Below are 22,718 nucleotides of genomic sequence, written 5' to 3'. Positions count from 1 at the left end.
GAAAGTAAAGGAAGGAACCCACCAAGGAACTTAAGGAAAAAGACCAGTGCAAGAAGCTGATTAAATTGACCCTAAACTGAGCCTTCCTTACAGAGGGTAAAGAGGAGGACTGGCAAACCCTAAAGGCCCAACCCATCCTGCGGAGAAGGGGTACAGTCAACCCTTGAGGAAGATGGCCATCACACAGGGCCAAGTACCCTCCCCACTAAGCCGTTAAGAATACACGCGTTCACAGCGCCCTCCAGGATGCTGAAGAAAATGCTCCTGCTAAAATAAGTGGGATAAAAAGGAAAACACCATCCCTAAGAAGTAGATTCCAGGGCCTCTTGGAGTCCACAGTGATGGAAGCCACGCCGTGCACCAGTGTCAAGGTCTCAGCCCCAGGCATTTCAGACGCTCTGACGCTCGAAGCACAGACACCGTTCAGCCCAAGAGTGCCAGAAGCAAGGGTTTCAGGAAGAAACAGAAACCCACACGTGCAGGGAAGAAAGGAAAAACAAGTAACCTGACTGTCACCAGTGCACCTTTCTAAAGCTCTCGGGGAAGGCCAGTGTCCCGGGGCCGCGTCCTGAAAGAGGGTAAATCTGTACAGGTGGTTCTTCCCCACACTAGCCTCCTGGCTAATGGTGCCCTCTCCCTGTCAAGTGTCAGGTCCTGCACTTTAAACAAGCAGCACCAATGGAAGCTAAAACCAGCCTAATACTCTCCTTCCCTCATACACAAGCTCAAAATTCTGGGAACAATTGTTGCTTAGAATTAGCACCTGGAGAGCTGAGGGAAGTGTGTTTTCCAAATCTGGTGGGTTTCAGGTCGACACTGATATTCCTGGGCGTCTTATTAAGATTTTAGATTCAAGTGAGGCTCAGAGAGTCTTACAACTAAGCTACTAGAACTTCTGGAATCCTGGGAAAACCACACACATTCTAGTGAGAGTGAGCCCAGGATACAGCTTGTGGAAGGCTCCCTAGCTGCCCCCTGCCTGGCGTGGAGAACCTCTCTAGGTACAACAAAGAAAACAAGAAAGGACATCGACATTATCTGAATGTTAACTATGGGCCAGGATAATCTGATAAGGGTCTATAGCCTTGAACTTTCATGTACTGCCAGGAGAATTGAATCTGAATTTTAAGTAACTCCCTGAGAATTTCATAATAGGAGAGGATTTATTTTTAAAAACTTTTCCTAAAGTTGTGATGAATGCATTTAGCTATGAGCCAGGCATTAGTTCTAAGCTCTTTGTACGAATTAATTCATTCATTAGCTGCACCAATCCTATCATGAAGTGCTATTATTGTCTATTTTTATGGATAAACTGAAACACAAGAAGGTTAGGTAACTGGGCCAAGGTCACTCAGCACCAAGAGTATTACTCAGGTGTCAGGTTTGGGATTCCACTTCTCATTCACGACCTCCATTCCTCACCATGATGAAGCATCCTTACAGGGCTGGTCATTTTCACTGGAGTACCTAAACACTGGGATTTGATCCTACCATGAAAGCTCTGATGAGCTGTACTGGATATCATAGCTGAAATTAGGAGGGGAAGAGAGACAAGGAAATGAATGGCACTGTAGCTGACTATGACTAAATTTATCTGATCCATTTCAGAGCGTTCCAGGCCTTCTTTGTCCCTGGAGGCAAGGGGTTTCCTAGTTAGTGGGTGACAGACAATGCCCCTGTGCTGCAGGAAGGAGCTGGGGGCTGCAGGAAGAGGTGGTTTCCTTCCTGCTTCTCTCTACATCCTAGGGTTAAGGATTTTTCCTTGAGACTCAAGCCTCCTCCCTGCCAGTGGAATGCAAGGTCTAACCTGGGGGAAGAGAGGTAGTAACTACTGACTCCTACCTCAGCTGAAACAGGAGAATATAGCTCACCAGTAATATAAAGGTGGTTTTAGTTCTCTAACTGCTGATTCTTACATAGTCACTGGTTAAAACTCAGGAAGAGAAGTATTGATTGGGTATCCTTAAGTCTTCTAACAGAAGATTCTAGAATATTCTCATATGATGAACGTTCACAAGAAGTCAAAAAAAGATCTGTCTCATAATTTCAGTTTATAAGTATTTTCTTTAAGATCGATTTATGCAATTACCAACTTGTTAATGAATTTGATTATCAATCAATTTATAACATTGTAGTGTCAGACTCTGCCATGTAACGGGAAAACAAATATTGCTTACAGAATGATTCCTGCTAGAACTTACAGGCTAGTAAAGGAAATATACACATAAAACAAGAGCTTTGGTATTACACACAACTTACCCTTATCTAAAATGCTTTTGACAAGAAGTGTTTGGAATTTCAGATTTTCTTTAGACTTTGGAATATTTGCATATATGCAACATATGGTATCTTGAGGGTGGGACCCAAGTTTAAACATGAAATTCATTTATGCTTCAAATACACTTTATACACATAGCCTGAAGGTAATTTGATGTAACAGCTGTAGTGTCTCCACATTCATAACTGCAACCTACCACATGCTGTCAGGGATGAAATTTTCTAAAAACAGGCATGTCAGCATCCCAAAAATTTCAGATTTTTGTAACATTTGAGATTACAGATTTTTGGATTAAGGATGTTCAGCCTGTACTTCCTACAACAGAGATCTCTCAAGGTTTTCAGTAAGAACTAGTCAATTCTCTCAGGAGGGAAAAAAAAAAAAAGACAAACATTGAGTTAAAAAGGGACCAGAAAACTGGTGTCACTGTAACCAAGAAAACTAACTTTGAAGAAGCAAAAAGGAGAAAGTAAAGAGATTTCAGAGACTAAAACATGAAGAAAGAGGGAAGAAGGGCACCCACAGCCACACACCTGGTATTTCTTTCTAGAACCTTCACCATGCTATCTTCTCTTTGTCCACCCACCCTCCTCTTCCCTATCTTCTCCCCAAGTTCCTACTCCATAGAATATTCCCTCTTGAGGCTGAAATGGGAAAAAGATAAACTTTAAGCTTTTTAAGCAAAGACTTTTTTTTTTTTAGAGCTAGATTCAGAGGCAGGTTGATTGGGGGAAATTAACAGTATATATTCACCAGACATATAGTAATAATATTCCCGAGTTTGACAGCCTATCATTTTCATGTAAAAAAGATCAAAAGACTTCTTTTCTTGTGCAAAAAATTATTCAATACATTATGATGCCACACATCTGTAGGGACTCTCAGCTATCACACTGAGAATAACTCTTCATTCTAGGGAACTAATTATGGCCAGATAAGAGGCAAACAACACAGTTACAAAGGCCCCTAACCTCTTCTCTACTGTCCACCTCCAAACCCTATTGAACTTCTGCAACTTATTTGTTAGGAAGAAAAGTGCCCCTTTCCATTTCTTCTCTGTCAAACTGTGACTGAAAGAGTTACACTCTTGCACTTCTCCTCACGCTGATTTTACAGCCTGCCTCCCTGGCTGCCACATTTAATTGACAGAAATCAGCACCTGTGAAGGCAAGTTGCAGGTAAAGATTCATACCATCCTCCCCCAAACCTGGCAGGCTCCAGGCTGCAGACTCTACCAGGCCCTGCCTAACACCTGTCCCTGGCAGGCATAAGGGTTTGATATCACCCCTCCAAACTGAGGCCATACCAACTTCAAAGGTTAGGGACTCCTGGTCTGAAAGGTATTGGGTATCACACAGAATACCCAGAGATAATCTCTCCTTTATGCAATCCAGCGACATGATCCTGAGGAGGGGGAGAGAATTCCTCATCCATACAAATCAGAAAGACTACAAAAAGGAGACCACAAAACATTATTCATGGTGACCCTTTGCCAAGTGTGACGGGTCTTGGGTTTATTTTATTTTATAAATAAATAAATAAATAAATAAATAAATGTGTGTGTGTGTGTGTGCATGTATGTATAAATAAATTGTACATTATGGGGTTCAGTGTGGTGTTCCCACAGACACAAACTGAGCACAGGTCCAATCTGACCACCCTTCTTTTCCACCCTTGCCTAATTGTCACTTTTCTGGGTTTTCCATTTTTTTATACTCTCATAATTTCTTATAATCTTGAAAAGATAAACTCTCTTTTAGATAATTCAATAATAGGTTGCCAGGCCCTCTCTCTCTCGCTCTTACATATTCACACACTAAACCACCTTCATGGGGTACAACTGTGTGTCACACATTTTCCTCTAACTTTAAAATTTCTCTAGGTTTCCCACATTGTCTGATAAGTATATTTTAAACAATAATAATGTTTCAATAAGATAACAAATTTTTTTAATCTCTCAGGCAAGCTATGGCTAGTGAACCTATATACCAGATTCTGAGACTGTGGCAATTTCAAAGATTCTCTTTTGCTCAAATAAAACAAATTGCAACAGTTTAGATCCAACAAGGCATGAAGAGTAAAAAGTTTTTGCTTTCTCATCAGCTAAACAGAGCTACAGCCCAGCATATATATGTCTGTGTGTGTATGTCTGTGTGTGTGTGTCTGTGTGTGTGTGTGTGTACGTACTACCACTTGTCCAACATCGCCATGAAGGAACCATAATTATACTTTGGAAGAACTACTTAATATTCTGCCATGCCAATAACTCAAATTGATCAAATCCTTTTTCTAATGCTAAGCCTTGAAGATGCCTCGGCATTTCTGCCATAATGAAAATACTGCAAACATTTTACTTGCATTTATCTTTTCTGGATCATGAGTGACTACATCAATGGACAGGAAAATCATTATGACATTTGGGGAGAACTTAAAAGCACACTGAGCTGGCACTGCCAGTCTTTGGCTCTGATCTTGAACTCTACCAAGTAACTTAAACTCTTAAGTCCATTCTATGGTTTCTAAAATAAGAATAAGGCCACCTGCCCTGGTAGTAAATTTGCTGAAGGTCAAACTGATTGATGTGGTGAAAAGGTGAAGTTCTACAAATCTCTGAGGTTACAACTGGTAGATAAGCTATTTGGGAATCTCAACTCAGATTTCCACTGACTCATCTATCTATTTAAAACTCCTGGGACCTTCAATGTACTAAACTCAGAGCTGATATAAAGGTTATAAAAATGAAAAAGACCCTTGACCCAGAGATCCCACTGGAAAAGCAGGAGACCGGGACAATCACCCTGCACAATGTTACAGCAGGGTGTGGACCAAATGCCATGAAGACCAGGGCATAGGCTTGCCTGGGGACCTGGGGAGGTTGCAGAGGAGCTGGTATCTGAATTGGGTCCTGAAGGGTGGAACTAGAAGGACACTCGCAATGGGATAAAAGCTCACAGAGGGTGAACCTGATAAAAATGGATGACAATGTCCTGGGAAGGATTAAAACCTTTGACGCTGGAGTTCAGAAGAAAGGGGTAGGAGCTCTGAGACTGGAGAGAGAAGCTGGCCCCAGATTATGAAGGGCCTGTATACTAAGGAGCCTGGATTTTCATTGTGAAACCAAAAGGGGACCCAGCTTATCCCATGACCAGGAAAATAATGACCAGCTGTGTTTAAGAAGACAGTAGCAACAGCAGCATGACACGTGGAGTGGAATGAAGAATGGGTCAGAGAATAACCCAGGTGACAAATGGTGACAAGATGCGGCAAAAGCAAAGAAACTGCTGATTCTCATTTAGACCCACTGAAACAGTGACTTCTCATTGGCCAGGAATTCCCCCTTTATGAAGGTTAAAACAATGAAACAGAAAGAGCCAAGAAAAAGGTTTAAAAAGCAACCTTAGCTTTTCATGTTTCCCTACCATCTCTGTCCATATAGATGTAACAAAATACTCCAAACTGGGTAATTTTTGTGGGGCGGGTAGTGGTTGGAGTGGGGGATCAGGTACTGGAGATTTAACCCAGGGGTGCTCCACCACCGAACTACTCACCCAGTCCAAGTGATTGATTAACTTGTACTTACATTTTGCGACAGGGTATTGCTAAGTTGCCCAGGCTGGCCTTGAACTTGTGATCCTCCTACCTCAACCTACCAAGTTGCTGGATTTAAATACATGAGCCACCACACCTGGCTAGACTGGGTAATTTATAAATAACAGAACTTTATCATTCACAGTATTGGAGGCTGGGAAGTTCAAAGTCAAAGTGGTAGGAGTTTCAGGGTCTAGTGGGTGGCCTGTTCCTCACAGATGACACCTTCCATGTGTCCGAAGTTGTGAGCAAGCTCCCTCAGTCCTCTTTTATTAAGGGCAGTAATCTCATTCAGGTGAGTTCTGTCCTCCTTGGCCTAACCACCTCCCAAAGGCACCACTTAACACACCTGCACTGGGGAGGAAGGCCTCAAACACTCAGACCTACTTCCTCCTAATCGCAGATTCACATCTACCACAAACAGAAAAGCACTCTCCTCTCCACTGAACCCAATGGCTCCTTTCTTTCTTTTTTTTTTTCTTAATGGGGCCAGCAAGAACTTAGAGCAAAGACAAGTCACAAATACATTCTTGTTTTCAGAAGAGAGCAAGACATTAAAACGAATTACACAGAACAGGAAAAAAAGATGAGATACAAATGGGTTAAGATACAGAAGTGAAAATGACCAAAATGAGCCCATACGGCAAAACAAAATTACATATTCTTAATAATTATTCACTGACACCCTAGTTCATTTTAAAAGATGGACAAATTATTGTTATTCTGAAAAAAAAAAAAACTGGGACATTAAATTTAGGATTCATATTAAGAAAGCAGAATTCATCACAATCTATATGACATTATAAATATTAAAAATGTTTTCTCCTTAATAATAAGATAAAATGGACTTATTTCACTTGACCATTTCTCTATATATATGCTCTTTCAGGAAAGGAGGACAAAAGGAACATTTTCCTCTTCAGAATGCATTAGGAAAGCCTAATGTGACTTCGGTTAAGCGCCACACTGGGGGGTTTGACAGGCTCGCTTTACACTTCCAACAGTGCAGTGCTGCTTGGCAGAAGGAACACAGGCCTAACTCACACACACACTCAGATATGAAAGGTTTCTGACTTCATGCTAGCAATTAATTTTTCCTCCAGTCTGTATCCCTGAAAAACATCCAAGATGGTTTCTAGGCATATTTAAACCCGATTTTGCCATACATCTCCAAATTTTTTAAGAGTTTAAGAAACAAAAGAATTAATTGGGTAGATCCTGAATATCCACAGGAGGTAGTCTGAAGCAAGTTGCAAGGGTAATAGAGCCAAGGTGTTCTAATTACATAAAGAACGTCCAGTTATAACCTTAGAAAACAATTCCAAGGAAATATGATGAATGGACTATGAAAATCCCCCATATCTGAGAAACTCAATATGGTCCCACTGTCTTTGGTATGGACATAAACTTTGTGCTCATGCAACTGAACCTCAAGTTGGAGAATGCCCCCTGACTTATTTATATACCTTTTTCTAACAATCTCTCTAAAGTCTTCTTGTAACTATGTATATTTCATGCTTTAAAACTTTTTCAGTAAAAAAATGTCTATCCCTGGATATATAAGAAATTCCACTCATTCATGCCAATGCACAATAACTGAGCACCCACCAAGTGACAATCAGGGATCAAAACAAAACCCCTGCACTAAGAAGCTGATACTCGAGTGCAGGACAGGCAATAAACAGCCTTCCCCCGAGCACTTAGGTTCCAGGCACTGGCCTCAAGTCCCAGCCTCTCATCGCCCTGTTTTCTAACCAGAACCTGCTTCTGCTTCCTTACACTTGAGTCACCAAGATGGGAACCTTGCATTGCCTTTTAGTTCTCATCCAACACTGCACTAAGGTACATACCTGCTTTCTGAATGTTTTTTATTTCATTTCCTATGATGGGACACTGCTGGGTTTGCAGGAATAAAACTTCTGATACCTTCAGTGATCATTCTGACAACACACGCTGCTTTCATGTTTTCAAACAGCTCATAACCATCTTAAAGATGCCTTTTGAATCATGCATCCTTAATGTACTGCATCAAGCGCATCTGCCATTTTCCAATTCGTGCTCACAGTGTTATGAAATATTCCTGCTGTGTGTGATTCTCTGATCTGTATTTGATGGATGGAAGAGTCAAACAACACCTGCAAAATTGTGGAGGCTTCACTTTTCAGACTCTGTTCAGGGATACTTTTTATCATTCTGACTATATTTAAGTCAGATCATTTTTAAATGTTTAATACTTGGTGAATACACTAAAATCCAAATCAGCTTAGAACTACATGCAAGGCAGACCTGAACACATAACCAGCCTGCACTTTTTACCTATGTTCCAGGAAAAAACCCTAGGAATTCTATAATCCCCCTGTTTTACTGCAAATACTTTCAAATTACTATGACATTCTTACTGCTTTTTTCTTGACTCAACTGACACACATAAAACAATTTTATTTCTTCTCTCAACTTCAAACTTAATTCCTAAACAAAATAAAGTTGTTTCTCTTCAAGTGGAACTAAGGAGATAAGATACAGAATCCCTGACAATGTATTTATTCCTAACTAACCCTTCTCACTCTTGGCTTTCTATCAGACACACTGGAGGAGGGTTGATTCCACACTGAGCACCCTCCATGCCCCCAGGCCACAGGGTCTCTGTCCTCCTGAACCTATCCCCCCCACCCCAGATGATGGGTTCTCAACCAAAGAACCCCGTGACTGACAGAATTCAAAATAAAGACTTCCCTTTCTCAAGAAAGCTGACAACCTAAACAGCCATGTTAGCCAAGGAACACCTGAATGTATGCAGTTCAGATGCAGAATATTATAGTCAGGAATTTTTTAAAGAAGGTCATCATTATTTTAGGTTTAAATCTTATAGGTTTGTCTTTTTAGGTACAGTAAGTCTTAAAATTAAAAGAATATTTATGTTTTCTCTGTCATGATTAAAATGAAAGAAACTGAAATAATTACTTTCTAAGAGACTTTTTAAAATTTTTTAAATATTAGCTTCTCATTTTTAAATAACTAGTTTCTAACGAAAGATTGGTCAAAAAAGTTGAGTTCATCTTCAAATTCGGAAATGCAGTCTATACCATAACATCACAAGAGCAGTGTTTATGCCCTATCATTTACTGGCATACTTAAGAAGTAATGTTCAGTAACTATTTGTTGACTGACTGACTGACCAATGGTGTAGAGCATGTCCCTCAGAGTGAGCCTTAAAAAGTGACTTAACTCACTGATGCTAGCACCATGGAAAATGAAGGGCAAAATCTCCAACTAGGAATGGAGCAAAAGATGATGGGGCCAATAAAGGACACCAGAAAATCATGGGGGTGGGGAGAATTCTCTTATCCAGACACGGTACAGTGACTGTTGGATATTCATGTGCCAAACAACGAATATGGACCCCTACCTCACGTTACTTACTAAAATTTAAAGTCCAAGTAGGTCATATACCTAGATGCTAACTACAAGATCCTCACAGGAAAACACAGAAGTAAATCTTTATAACCGTGGGTCTTTCTAGATATAAAACTAAAAATAAAAGTAACCAAAGAAAAAATAGGGAAATTGAACTTCATCAAAATTTCAGCCTTTTGAACTTCAACAAAACCACTTAGAAAATGAAAACACCACCCAGAGAACAGGGGCTGGACACTGTATATGTGACAAAAGCCCAGTGTCCAGGATAAAGACGCTTACCTCTCAACAACACAGACAACATGATTTAAAAAATGGGCAAAGGATACGAACAGACACTTCAAAGAAGGAAATGGTCAAAGGTGCATAGAAAAGGTCAATGTTGTTAGCCACTGGGAATGCTCATCAAACCCACACGAGCTACCTGCTTCATGCTCCTTAGAATGACTATTTTAAAAAGTTAAAAAAAAAGAAAAAAATCTGTGCTGGGAATGCAGCTCTGTGGTAGAGTGCTTGGCTACTGTGTGTGAAGCCCTGGGATCAATTCTTAGCACCACAAACAAAATCAGAAGATTAAAAGTGCTGGCAAAGTTGTGGAAAAAGTGGAAGCCTCACACATTCCTGATGGGATTCTTAACAATGTATGCACTTTAGAAGACAGTTTGATAGTTCCTAAAAATGCACATCCCAGCAAACTTCCACTGCTAGGAATACACCCAAGGGAGTACAAAAGACAGGTCCATATGAATTTACAAACAAAAAGTTCATAGTAAAATTATTTGTAATAGTCCCACAGTAGAAAAAACCAAAATGTCCACTAGATGACTGCTTAAACACAATATGGTATGTCCATACAATGGTACTGTTTGACAATAAAAAGGATGAAAAAACATGGATGAAAGCTATTCACAAAAGATCACACATTTCCTTTAGATGAAATGTCCAGATAGACACATCCACAGAGACAAAAAATAAATTAGTGGTTGCCAGGGACTGAGGCAATGAAAATGTTCTAAAGTTAGACAGTGGTGATAACTGTACAACTCTGCAAATATACTGAAACCCACTTGCAGTCTTTAAATGGGTGAATTTTATGTTGTGTGAATTATATCTCAATAAGGCTGTTAAAAATAAATAAAAATGCAAAAAAGAAGAAGAGTTCAGAACAAATTGAAATTCCCTTATCTAAAATGCTTGGGACCAGATGTGTTTCAGATTAGGGCTCTTTTCAGATTTTGGAATATTCACATATCCACAATGAGATATCTTGGGGACGAGATCCAAGCCTAAAAACAGAATTCATTTACATTTCATATATACCTTACAAAATTCCATGCAATATTTTTAGTGCACATGAGTTTTGTGGACTTTTCCACTTGTAGCATCAGATTGGCACTCAAAAAAGTTCAGATTTTGAAGCACTATGGATTTCAGATTTTTCGATTAAGGATGCTCAACTTGCATCTGCTAAAGCAGAAACAGATAAAGAAAAGCCACGTCATCAGCAAGGCAGGCCACAGGGCAGGGAGCAACAGAAACCTGTTCCCCTATAGATACCCAGAGTGACCTCGGGACCAACGCCTACTGGGTGAGGCTCAGGGAGCCCCATGCTGAATCAGACGGCCCATGGAGTGAAGCAAAGAGCAGTAATCACAACATGTGGGCATGTGATTATGTAAGGGAGATAAATCTTCTAAGGGCAAGGAACACAGTTCTAGGGCAGTTTAACAAAGTACCTGTACCGTAAGAGCACAGAATCCCTGAAAACCTCAAGCCTGAGTTGAAAAAGGAAGGATGAAATAAGGGGAAAAGTGAAGAAAAGGGGGGAGGAGACTTGAGGAAACTGCACACACAAAGGACTGTGGCAGAAGGCAATTCACATGTGCACCAGCAGAGGATGGCCAGTGTGATGTGAGGCTTTGAAAAATAAGAGACTGGTGTGCAGCAGGACAGAAAAGACAGCAGCCAGCGCCCAGGGGTGGCTCAGTGGTACAGCACATGCCTGGCATGCACCAGGGCCCTGGGTTCAATCCCCAATTGGGGCAAGCCTCGCAAGAGGTAGCCAGGCCACACACATGCTTTACAGCCACACCAAGACTTATAGAAATGCACTTGACGTTTTAAGCAGGTGTCAGATATGGCTTGGAGAAAGACATAAGACAGGGCCAAAGAAGACACTGGCAGAGCAGTTAAGAGGCTATTACAATAGGCCAGGAAAAGGCAGGGGGCATCACAGGAAGCAAATTATCCGCCAGGCAGAGTGGATAGGCTGCTCCAGTTCTCTGAGGATCCGCTTCCTGTCCCACTTCAGTCCACACAGTCTTAAATTAACCCCCACTAACTAAGGTAATCTGAGCACTTCAATATTTAAAACACTGCCACAGGACACCTGGCACTCAAGTCCAAATAAATGGACCAGAGAAACCTGGTCATTCTTAGCTACCTCTCTGTGCTGAAGATTAGGGCTAAGGATTGTTCAGTAGGTGAAGTCTATGTGGCCAATTACGCAAATTCAACTTACTCTAGCCCCTTTCAAACCATTTTCTGAAAACAAGGCAAATCACATTGTAATGTATAATGCTTATAATCTTTCAACACATTCCCCCTGGCTTTAGGGCATAACCAAATCCAAATCTGTAAATTAAAAGAATTATTCCTTAAGCCAAGTGCAGTGGCATGTGCCTATAGCCCTAGCTACTCATGAGGCTAAGGCAGGGGATCTCTTGAACCCAGGAGTTTGAGGCAGCCTAAGTAACATAGCAAGACTCCATCTCAAAACAAGAAAAAAATAAATTTCCCTTAGATCCTGGAAGGATGCTATTAATATTAAAATAAAAAATTTAAAATCCCCACAAATCATCTCTTTGGTTATGAAGCTCCCAGACACAATATTGCAGGTATATTAATTATGTTAGTCTCCACCACTAGAACCTAAGCTTCCAAGGCCTGGCATGCTGCAGAGGCTCAATAAAATTGCTGAATGACTGAAAGCCCCAGGTACTGTGTATTACTGACCACAGATTCTGAGCAATGGTTTTTATTTGCCAATCAAAAAGAAAGGGTAAGTAAGGTTCATAATATATTATTTCCAAAGTTTTTTTTCAATTTCAAATGTTACCCATTTTTACAAGGAAATATAACCAAAGGGAAACAGTGTTCAGCACTATAAGCTACTAGTGACATACTTATTAAAAGAATTTTAAGTTTTCATTAAGTGCCTACTAAAATATCAAAACTGTTTCTTCTACTAAGCCTATCCAGCAGGCCTAAGGCAAGGGAGGAGACAGTAAGACACCCTGCAGGCATGTCATTACTGCTGACCTCGGTGGCTGTCTTCCTGAAAAGCAACTAGCAAGATTTAACAAGGTCTATAAAACAGTTCATAGTCCAACTATAGAATTGCTCTTCTCTATGAAATATACCCCGAGGAAACAGATGATCCAAAAGGGAAATAAAGAAACTTAGGTACATGGCTTGATGGTAGTAATTACTTGAAACATTGCAAATGACCATCAACATGATTAAGCCAACTACACAATATCAACCCTGGGCTATACACAGTCATGAAAAAGATGTATGTAGGACTCAGGATGTAGCTCAGTGGTACAACATTTGTCTAGGCATGTGCAAGGACCTGGGTTTAATCCCTGATACAGAAAAACAGAAAAAGAAAAAAAAAAAAAAAAAAAGTGGTGGTAAGTGTATGTGGATTCATTCCACTGACACTTTATGTATGATGTATGATGTTTTGTGTTTGTGTGTGTGTATATAAATTTCTATATTTCGGGACTTTTCAAAAAGCAGAAAATAGTAAAACCCTATAGCCAACTATATGAAAAGAATTATAGAATTATACACACTCTGGCTGTTAAAGACATAAGTGGAGAGGGTTACAAAGTTTGTTCAAAGTAAATCTATTAAAAATGACCTGTGTTTGTGAAAGCTGAATACTCTGGACCTGCGGCAGCAGAAAATAAGCATTTGGTAGCTGCTCTGCAAACCCTTCTGTAGAGATTCTGCGAGTGCCAATTCCAGAAACCTGCAGAGAGAGAGAGAGAGAGAGAGAGAAGCCCTCCTGTGTTACACTTGAAAAACACATTGGCCATAACACTAAAATACCTCCCCACAGGAAATCTATATTCATCACCATGGCCTTTAAGACTATTAATCCTATTATTATGTTTATCTTTATCTACAAAAAACACAATGAGCAAGGCCCACCCTGTAATCCCAGAGGCTAGGGCAGCTGAAGCAGGAGGACCTCAGGTTCAAAGCCAACCTCAGCAACTTAGTGAGGCCCTAAGCAACTTCATGAGACCTGTCTCAAAGAAATAAAAAATAAAAAATAAAAAGGGCCAGGGATGTGGCTCAGGGGTTAAGTGCCCTTGAGTTCAATCCCTAGTACTACTCCCTCCCCCTGAAAAAAAAAAAAAAAAAAACACAATGAGTGTTATATTTAATGTTATGTGTAAGTTGAATGTAGAATTCTTTTTACAAGTAGACAACTCTTTTGATGTGGGATCACATGTTCAATGAAATCTGGTGAGAACCACAAAACAACTGATCTTGGCACTTGAGTCACCTGAAGCCACAACCTGTTAAAGATGTCACAGGTACCACCCTCAAGGTGAACATTCCTAACCATGTCTGTGAACACCTGCAGGACTCTTCACATGGCCTTCCTCGTTATCTTGGTATCAACAGTGGTGTGAACAGTATGCTCAGTGGGAACAGACCTGCAAGCACACACCAAGGTCTCCTGACCTGTAATATCCTGGAGCCAAGGAGGGGAGACAGGCAAAGCCACCAGAGTCATAATCAGAGCTCCTGCCCTCTGACTTGCTGGTGAGGTGAGAGCCTGTTGTGCTCTATATTAGAAAACTAGGTCTGGATTTCCATCCAGTGCCCTTCAAAGATCCATGGAGGGTTAGAGCTCTGTAGATATCCTGAGGGCAGTCAACTGGGGCAAGTGAGGCAAGAAGGGTGGAGGCCAAGGAACTTAACATTATTAATATGCTTGTATTTTAATGGCATAAAACAGGTGGCAAAGTTTCTAAAAGTCTTTTGGAAAATAGCCAAATCATTGGTTAAGTCGACAATCAAATTATGTGGCAAAGGAAAAAATCACTTACACGATAGGAAAGAACTCCATATGAAGAGGTATTAATAAATAAAGAACTTTCAATGCTTCCTTCTTCAGTAGGGAAGAAAATAATTCTGAAGGAAGTTTTCCCCATTGCTGGAATTACCTGAAAGAAAGGTACCTAATTAGCCACGTGGGACACTCTCTTTTGATAACTTGTTTTTCACAGGCTTTTGACAACTTGGGTTAACAGAGATTTGCATATCCTGCATCCCTGATGGATCAGTACCACAAATCCCTGAGCATATCCAAACTGACCAACGTCCAACAACCTAAGAACATACTAAGGACTAGAGCAACATTTCTCCTTTCCCTTCTCTTCCACATCCACATGCTTAGTCTCTACTTAAATACAGAGGATGGCTGATGTACAACACACCAATGCATGATAAAAATCAGGGACAATGTTTGCCTGATCAAACTGCCATAAACCAAGCACTGGACTTCTCTTTCAGTGCTTCTTTAATTCCAGTATGTTGTATTTTTTAAAAAATTCATAATTTTGGGCAGAGTAAGCAAATAAGTAAAAATTTACTAGCAATGAGGATCTTCATTAAAAGTTAAAGATCATTAGTCAGCTGTAATCCCAGCAGCTTGGGAGGCTGAGACAGGAGAATTGAGAGTTCAAAGCCAGCCTCAGCAGAAGTGAGGTGCTAAGCAACTCAGTGAGACTCTGTCTCTAAATAAAATACAAAATAGGAATGGGGATGTGGCTCAGTGGTCAAGTGGTCCTGAGTTCAATCCCCGGTACCAAAAAAAAAAAAAAAAGTTAAAGATGACTAAAAAAAAATTATTAGAAGACTGGGGTTTTGAGCTTTGTGTGATAGTGTAAATGAACTTTGTAAGAAGCCATTTGCTACCATTTAATCTTACATTTAGAAAGAAGTTCTAACTTTCTTAGGTTTGAGAGGTGGGAGAGATCATGACAATAAATCCATGTTACTAAATGTCTCAGTATTTGTAGTAATTTCAAGACAAACTTCTTTTAACCAAGATAAAGTTGTGTTACTCCCTGGTTTCTTTAAACATTTTTTTTTTTCCACTCTAAGTATCCAGAGCCACCAAAACTATGAAAATGAACAACTGCAAAAATACATGCTAAAGCAAACACACAGAAGGAAAAAGTCTGGGTAGCAGAAAAAGGGGAGACAGGGAGCAGAAAGTTAAAACTTGAGGCCAAAGAAAGCAAGAGAAGCTGGCAGACTGCCACAGCGCAGTTTCCAGGAGTACATCAACACTCACCCTGCAATGAACAGGAGGCACATGGAAATGTCTCGCAGCTGTAAACACTGAGTTCACCACCACCTCACTATCCCTACTGGGGTTGTAAGCATAGAGAATCTTTGCTGCAGGATGCCCTAGGAATCTGAGGATAAACAAAAAGAAAAGGCAATGTATTGCATGGTTATCCACACTCCTAGACATATACACATACATATTTATATTTATATATATATACACACATAATTTTAAAACATTTTTTGATGCTAGAGATGAAACCCAGGCCTTCACACATGCAAAGCACATGCTCTTCCACTGAGCTACACTCCCAGCCTACACACTGTTGAACACGAAAAGTTGTTGATGTTCATTACAAAGTAAAAACAACAAATACTAAATTCTATCTGTAATAAAATATTCAATTCACAATAGTTTAAAAAAATACAGAAACAAAACTTTATGGCAGGCCAACCCACAGTAATAAGACCCCACTGGTTTCTCTGTTGGAAGAGTTCAACCCATTTAGGTCATTAAAAGCTTGTTAAAAAAAAAAAAAACCACATTTGGTACATACTAGCATTTCTCAGTCTAGGGTCTCTCATTCAAATGAAGCTGTTTAGATAAGAAACAGTATTCAAAGAAAACCCCTATTACGTTTATTTTCTGAGTAATAAATTTAAAAAGGTTTTTTTGGGGAGACTGTATTGTCAACTCAAAAAGAGACTATTTTATTAGGTCTTATAAAATGAAAATTTAATTGCTACTTATGGCCAGTCTGAAAAAATGAAAACTCTGCAGCACTTTACGGTAGTGATTCTTACCCACTTAAATTATGAGCCTTTTGGAAAACTCCACTGAGAGCTTTGGCTCCTCCCTCCTCCAACATGGACAAACAAAAAGGTTTATGCATAATTTCAAAACTTTCTATGGTCTCCCAGTGAACCCACTCCTGAGCAGGGTCTTCACCAGTTCTTTTCCAGCAACGCTCATCACCTCCAACATCAGCTTTGACAAAGGAACTGCAAGAGGGCAGGAGCTGGTCTCTGGCCCACCCGCTGGACCCACCTCCCTCATTCCCTCCAATCACTTAACTCTGATTCCCACTACCCAAGCTCCCTCCAGTTCCATTAGATTATAACAGAAAGCCAGGAAAAAGTTCACTGCTGTCATTTCTCAGTTTTATTACCCTTAGTGGCAGAGACTCAAACAGTTCTCATTAGTATGGTCCAGAAATAAAATGATACTTCATCTAAGCAAAAAACTCATAGTCATTATGCTTACATATTTCTCTGATTTTATTCCAATTTCTCTAATATTAAAAATGTGTGCTTTAGAAAAAATTAAATGCTTGATGTTTATCTCATATACAATAGGATTTCTAAAATACTATATTACTAATATCAAGTCTGAAAATTTTCAAGCTTTCACTATTTTTAATCACTAGTCTTAATGAAAGCTTTAGTGTATCAAATATGCATTTTAAAACATAAGTCTTTATCTTCAGTTATATATAATAAACATCAGTATGACTGAAACCTTGATTCTTTTGGTGTTATAAAAAAATACAACTAAAAAAGTTTTTTTAATGCTACCATAAAGAGTCACCTCAGAAAGCCCTACCTCAGAGTACTAAGCCTATATGTGTTTTTCTCCCTGAGATTAAATTAAGTAAATAAGGACTTCCATGGTTTTAGGTTTTAAGTAAATAATATGTATCCATCAGCAAAATTATTAACATGTATCTTCAAAGCTTTACATACTATTCACATAATTGAAATTCAAGATTTTTGGTTTCAAAGAACACAAATGCCTATCAGAAAATAAGACTGCAAAATAGTCACACTACAGCACTTAGTGCCTGCACCTACCAGAAGCCTCAGCAGACAGAATGCTGGCTGGAATCTCACCACCACTGTGCTATTTTTATTCTATTTTTCATTCTATTTTTAAAAGTGTTGCGAGGATATGAATTTCCTTCACTAATGACAACTGGAAGATACTCTATTAATTTAATACTATAAAAGAATGATTAAAATCCCTTAAGAATGATTAGCACTTTTAATTCTTGGGAACAGCAGAATATTAACCCTGAAAATAAGCCTTAATAAGCAGGCAGAAGGCGACTGAGTTACCACCATTTGGCTCTTGCATCCCAGAGGAAAACCAAAGCTGTTAAGAAGGATGGGGTGCTCAAGGTCAACATCAACATCAAAGTAAACAGAAGCAGAACCAGAACTAGAGCAGTAAAGAAATAAGAGAACTCTCTAGCTAGAGTTTTATTCTAATACTATAATTTATGTTATTTGGTAGAAGGTAAAATCTGACTAACTTTAAACGTGCTCAAATTTAGACTTTTTTTTTAATAATTTCTTTTGTAGTCATATGTGGACATGATGCCTTTGTTTATTTATTTTTATGAGGTGCTAAGGATCAAACCCAGTGCCTCACATGTGCTAGGCAAGCGCTCTGCCACTGAGCGACAGCCCCAGCACAGCCCATGAAGTTTGTTCTTAATGAAATTTTTTAACTTCAACAAAACAAAGTATTCCCATGATCATAGCCTGCATCTTACTAATATGAAAAATAACAGAGTGAGTGCTGGCTTGAAATCAAAAGACTTATTTCTCCATTTCCAGTGAAATGACCTTGAGCAAACTATTATTTTTCAGTAACAAATGTAGGAACACGTTTGTGGCACAGGCACAAATACAAAGATACTTGAAAATGATACATTCAGAGAGTGCCTGCCTGTAGGATTAATATAAAACTCAAATGTCAAGAGAAAGGATTACACGTTGAAAAGAATACAACCATACGCGTAACTGCATCACCTAGAGGTGATTAATATCGAAACACTGGCAATCCTTTTCAAATCAAAAACCTTAAACTTTCAACATGCTATTAGCTATCAGGACCATTAACTAATGTATATGGTTAATTGAAACAAGTGTGGCTAATCTATACATATCACATGTGCATTGATTATAGAACCTTCATGCTATGGTACTTTTTTATTGACTAAATACATTAGATTAGGATCCTATGAACTGGAATTGCTCTTGTAATATAGCTATACTACCATTCATTTTAGTATGTCTCCCAATCTATAATATATACTCTTCAAAGTAGCCCTCTGTTTCTTTTTCAAAGTAAAGACTTTGCACAAAAGCATTCTCTCAAAATTTGAAATTAGTGAGCTTATTTATATTATTAACTAAATTACTATAAATTCAACTTCTAATAATTCCTTTACATAAGAATAAATATAATAATTTTTTTTTAAAAGCAGACACATAGAATCTTGAAAAGTCGGCAAACTTCCTTCACTATTTTATCTTTTCTTCCTTTCACAGAATCAACAAGGTATTTGTAAGTCTCGGGGACATTCTCCTCCACGGCAGCTCTAACCTTCGGATGATCAGAAGCAATGGAGAGAAGGTATCCAGGTGAATGAAGGCAGGCACCCAGGTGACCACACCACCCCTGCCCCAGGTGCTCACCTATCGCCATGGCATTTCACCACCTGCCCTGGCCCATACCTCAAGAAAGCTCTTCATGAAATGAAGGGATGAACCCAGGCTGCTGAAATAAGCAAACTCCTCACATCTCAAATATTCCTCCTACTTTTGAAACTACTGACTTGAAGCTGTATCTGCTCAATGCTGCCATACTCTGCAGCCAGGAAGCTTTGTAACACTTCAGTTTCAAACTGCTCATCATAGACAACAAAAATCCTTAAAGTGCCATATCCACACAGCTTACCCGCCTCCTCCTTAATATCTCCAAAGTCCTAGGTTAGGCCCTCAGCTGACCCCTCAGATCACATCTCCTTCACTTTGTGGTTCTGAACTTGACACACCATAATACATCATTATGGCTTACACCCAGTCATCCCCTTAGCTGAGTGTCCCAAATCTTAATCCTAATAAAGGTTATCACAGTGCAACTTGGAGTCCCAAAGGCAAAACAAGTAAAACACCTGAATATAGTTTAAAAGAGTTCAGAAACCATCAATAGTGAGAGCTTTTCATTATAAAATAACCTGATTTTGTTTAAGAAAATTGAAGGCTTACACTGAGTTCTCACTAAATTTTAATTTTTTACAAGAGTACAAGATATTTTTACTAAAAACTGAAGAAAGCAGGGGTTGGGAGGGAAAGGGACAATCATGAAGAGAAATTAACTTCCATAAATGTCCGAGTTTGTTGGGATGAACCCAACTACTATGTATAATCATAAGGAATATTAAAAATAAACTTTTTTAAAAAACTGAAGAAAGAGGAGGTAGGGTATAATTCAGTGGTAGAGCACTTGCGTAGCATGCAAAAGGCCCACCAGGTTCCACCCCCAGCAACATTGAAAAAAAAAAAAACAACTAAAGAAATGGCTAAAGCAACTCTTACATTCTCCTTTCATGAAAATACTCCTTTTAACAAGTTCCAGGACTAATATCTCTTCATACTACTGATATACTTACAATTAACATATATGTAATATAAAAGATATACTGAAAGTAAATAGCACAAATGAGTTTTTATTAATTATAAATAAAAGGTACTTACTGTATTCCAAAATCTAGAACTGATGGCTGAAAATGTAAACCTTTTCCACTAAACAGTTTTTCTGAGAAACTAAAAAAAAAAAGAAGAGAAGAGAGGAATTAACTTTTGTTGTGATTTTAAAGTTTGGCTGCTATGTTAAAAAAGGGTACTGCCAGTGACTTGATGCATGAGATATAATTTTACTCTCAGAGGTGAATCTGAACCAGATTTTAAATGAGAAAACTGAATTATTCAAAATCTAGTATAATTCTAGGGTCGCAAATTTTAAGCCGCTCTTAGATTATGGTGATTGTAACTTCATACCAAATGTCTAAATCTCGTCAGCATTCTGACAGAAATGGGAATGGATTTAACTTTTTATAGGCTTCAATCTGGATGAATTCAGACTAACATGGTATTTTCATAAATCCTGAATCAAGAAAAGGTATACACATTAGGAGGGTTTGAGAGAGGACATTGGCCTCTAAATGGGTTAGACTACTTGTAGCAGGGAAAGGCCAGAGCGACTTGGCCAGGCCAGCTCTTGGAAGGCTAAACTATTACCAGGTTTGTATCTTTAAGTACAATCACAAAATCTCACATGACAAGTCACATTTTTCAGCGGTTGTTAATCCTTATAGTGACTTAATTTTCTTTCAGAATCAAAGGCCAGAAATCAATATAGCAGAAAAACATCAAAAACATAAAAAGAAAAACATAATAAAGATATACAATCTATAAACATATTTTTAAAACATTACATATGTATGTAGATAGATACAGAAAATATCAACTGCCCTGTGACATTTTTAAAGGCACACAATCCAAATGTGTGAAGCTCCTCAAGGTAACACACACTGCCTCCAGAAGAGCACAGGAAAGGACGGAGGGCCCACCAGGCACACCACTCCAGACCAAGCTGGCCAGAGCTCGGCACTCCCGAAGAAAAAGAAAAACAGGCAGCTTCACATACGAGCAAAATCTTCAGAAAGATCAGGCTGTTACACAAATAATGAGCAAAACAATTAATGACAGTCCTTTCCCATCCTGTACCCTAAAAAGTGAATTTGCCATCAGATTTTACCCTTTACTTCCAAGTGGAGAAATGAAGTTTAGAGAATTTAAGTAACTGACCCAAGGTCACACAGCTACTATGAGGCAGGGCCAAAATTCCAACCCAGATCTGTAGAGGCCGAAAATATGAATGCTGTATCAAGTTCAAGCACTGCATGACCTATCCAGGGAAGCATGCCTAGCCTGCTGGGTGACCGCATGGGCTGTAGGCCTGACAAACCTGGAATCTAGGCCCACAGCCATCTCTTTCCAGACCAGAGTGGGCTGGTCACTTAACATCTCTTAAATCTTAGGCTTGTTATCTGAAAAACAAAGATGACAGTGGTACCTACCTTACAGTCACTGTGAGGAGAAAATGAGATGATTCTCCCTTTGTCTTATGCCTGACACACAGTTAAGGGCAATAAATACTAGATCGTATTACAAAGAGGATGACACTCATCTAACAAGAAAAGCAATGAGGACAGATGGAGAAGCCAGCTGAGCTTCTTGTGGGAGCTGACCTCTGGTTTAGAAGCCCCTAATGGGGTAGTGTAAATACCTCTGAATAGAACAAATGAAACGCAAACTGAACCATCACATCAGAGCAATTTTTAAATCTCACAATCAGGAAGTTTTACATACTCGACAAAATTCAGACATCTGGGGTCAATCTAAAATATTATTTTAGAAAGAGACTGGATTTCCCTGACTTCAAAGAAAATGCTATTTTTTGGATCCCAAATGAAAAAATAAAACTATGCCTTTTTTTTGTTCCTAGGAGTCACAGAATAGATTCTTTATTTCTCATCGGTAGATTTTAGCTCACCTGCCTTTACAAGGAGGTTTAACATCACTAAGTAAGTTAAAATATTTGTCATTATAGACAAAACCATTGACAGGTGTTGACCTGCAGAGCACTCCCAGACTCACATGCTCTCAAGTAGCTTCTAAAGACTTAAGAAGGTGTGTGATTTTTCTTTTTTTAGTTGAGCACAATACCTTGATTTCAGTTATCAAACCCAGTGCCTCAACATGCTAGGCAAGTGCTCTACCACTGAGCCGCAACCTCAGTCTGGGTGTGTGATGTTATGATGTCCGTATTTTGGTTTTCTCCATGATTCCTGGATCCTACTTTCCTCCCAGGGCAGGTCCCCCAAACCAGAACCTCTCTTCCCCAAGGTGCATCACTGAAACTCTAAGGGACAGAAGTCTTCTCTGCTGACTGCCATGGTATAAGAGCCAAGGTGTGACAGTGATTGACCTTTCCAAAAGGAAGTAAGCAGCAAACAGCCGAAATTTACCTAACTATGAACATCAAAAAATCACCCTCACATATCAGTGCTAGCTAAGAAGTTACACCGTCTGAAATGACAGTTTTCATATCTAAACCAACAGCTTCAAAGATATAACAAGTCTCAATCAAGGGCTGGAGCAATGAAGGATGAAACTCTCTCCCTGTGTCCCTGTTTTTCAAAAG

The 22,718-nt window shown here is 39.2% G+C and overlaps 1 protein-coding gene across 5 annotated transcripts in view; it reads right to left on the bottom strand.

Moving 5' to 3' along the window:
• TMEM131L (transmembrane 131 like) overlaps positions 1-22,718 on the bottom strand; it is a 167,090-nt gene that overhangs the window by 68,548 nt on the left and 75,824 nt on the right. For 4 of the 5 annotated variants that reach the window (XM_079153409.1, XM_079153411.1, XM_079153410.1 and 1 more), the window contains exons 4-7: positions 20,207-20,275; positions 15,666-15,789; positions 14,413-14,529; positions 13,209-13,319 (exon numbers count right to left, since the gene is read on the bottom strand). In XM_079153409.1, the coding sequence (XP_079009535.1) occupies positions 13,209-13,319; positions 14,413-14,529; positions 15,666-15,789; positions 20,207-20,275 (421 nt within the window). The remainder of the gene's footprint in view (positions 1-13,208; positions 13,320-14,412; positions 14,530-15,665; positions 15,790-20,206; positions 20,276-22,718) is intronic. The other variant, XM_079153413.1, reaches the window with a different exon arrangement.

This window comes from Sciurus vulgaris (genome assembly GCF_902686455.1).
Source record: "Sciurus vulgaris genome assembly, chromosome: 9".
NCBI classification, from domain to species: domain Eukaryota; kingdom Metazoa; phylum Chordata; class Mammalia; order Rodentia; family Sciuridae; genus Sciurus; species Sciurus vulgaris.
Note: the sequence above shows the minus strand (reverse complement) of the source record. Positions and strands in the feature narration are given on the sequence as shown.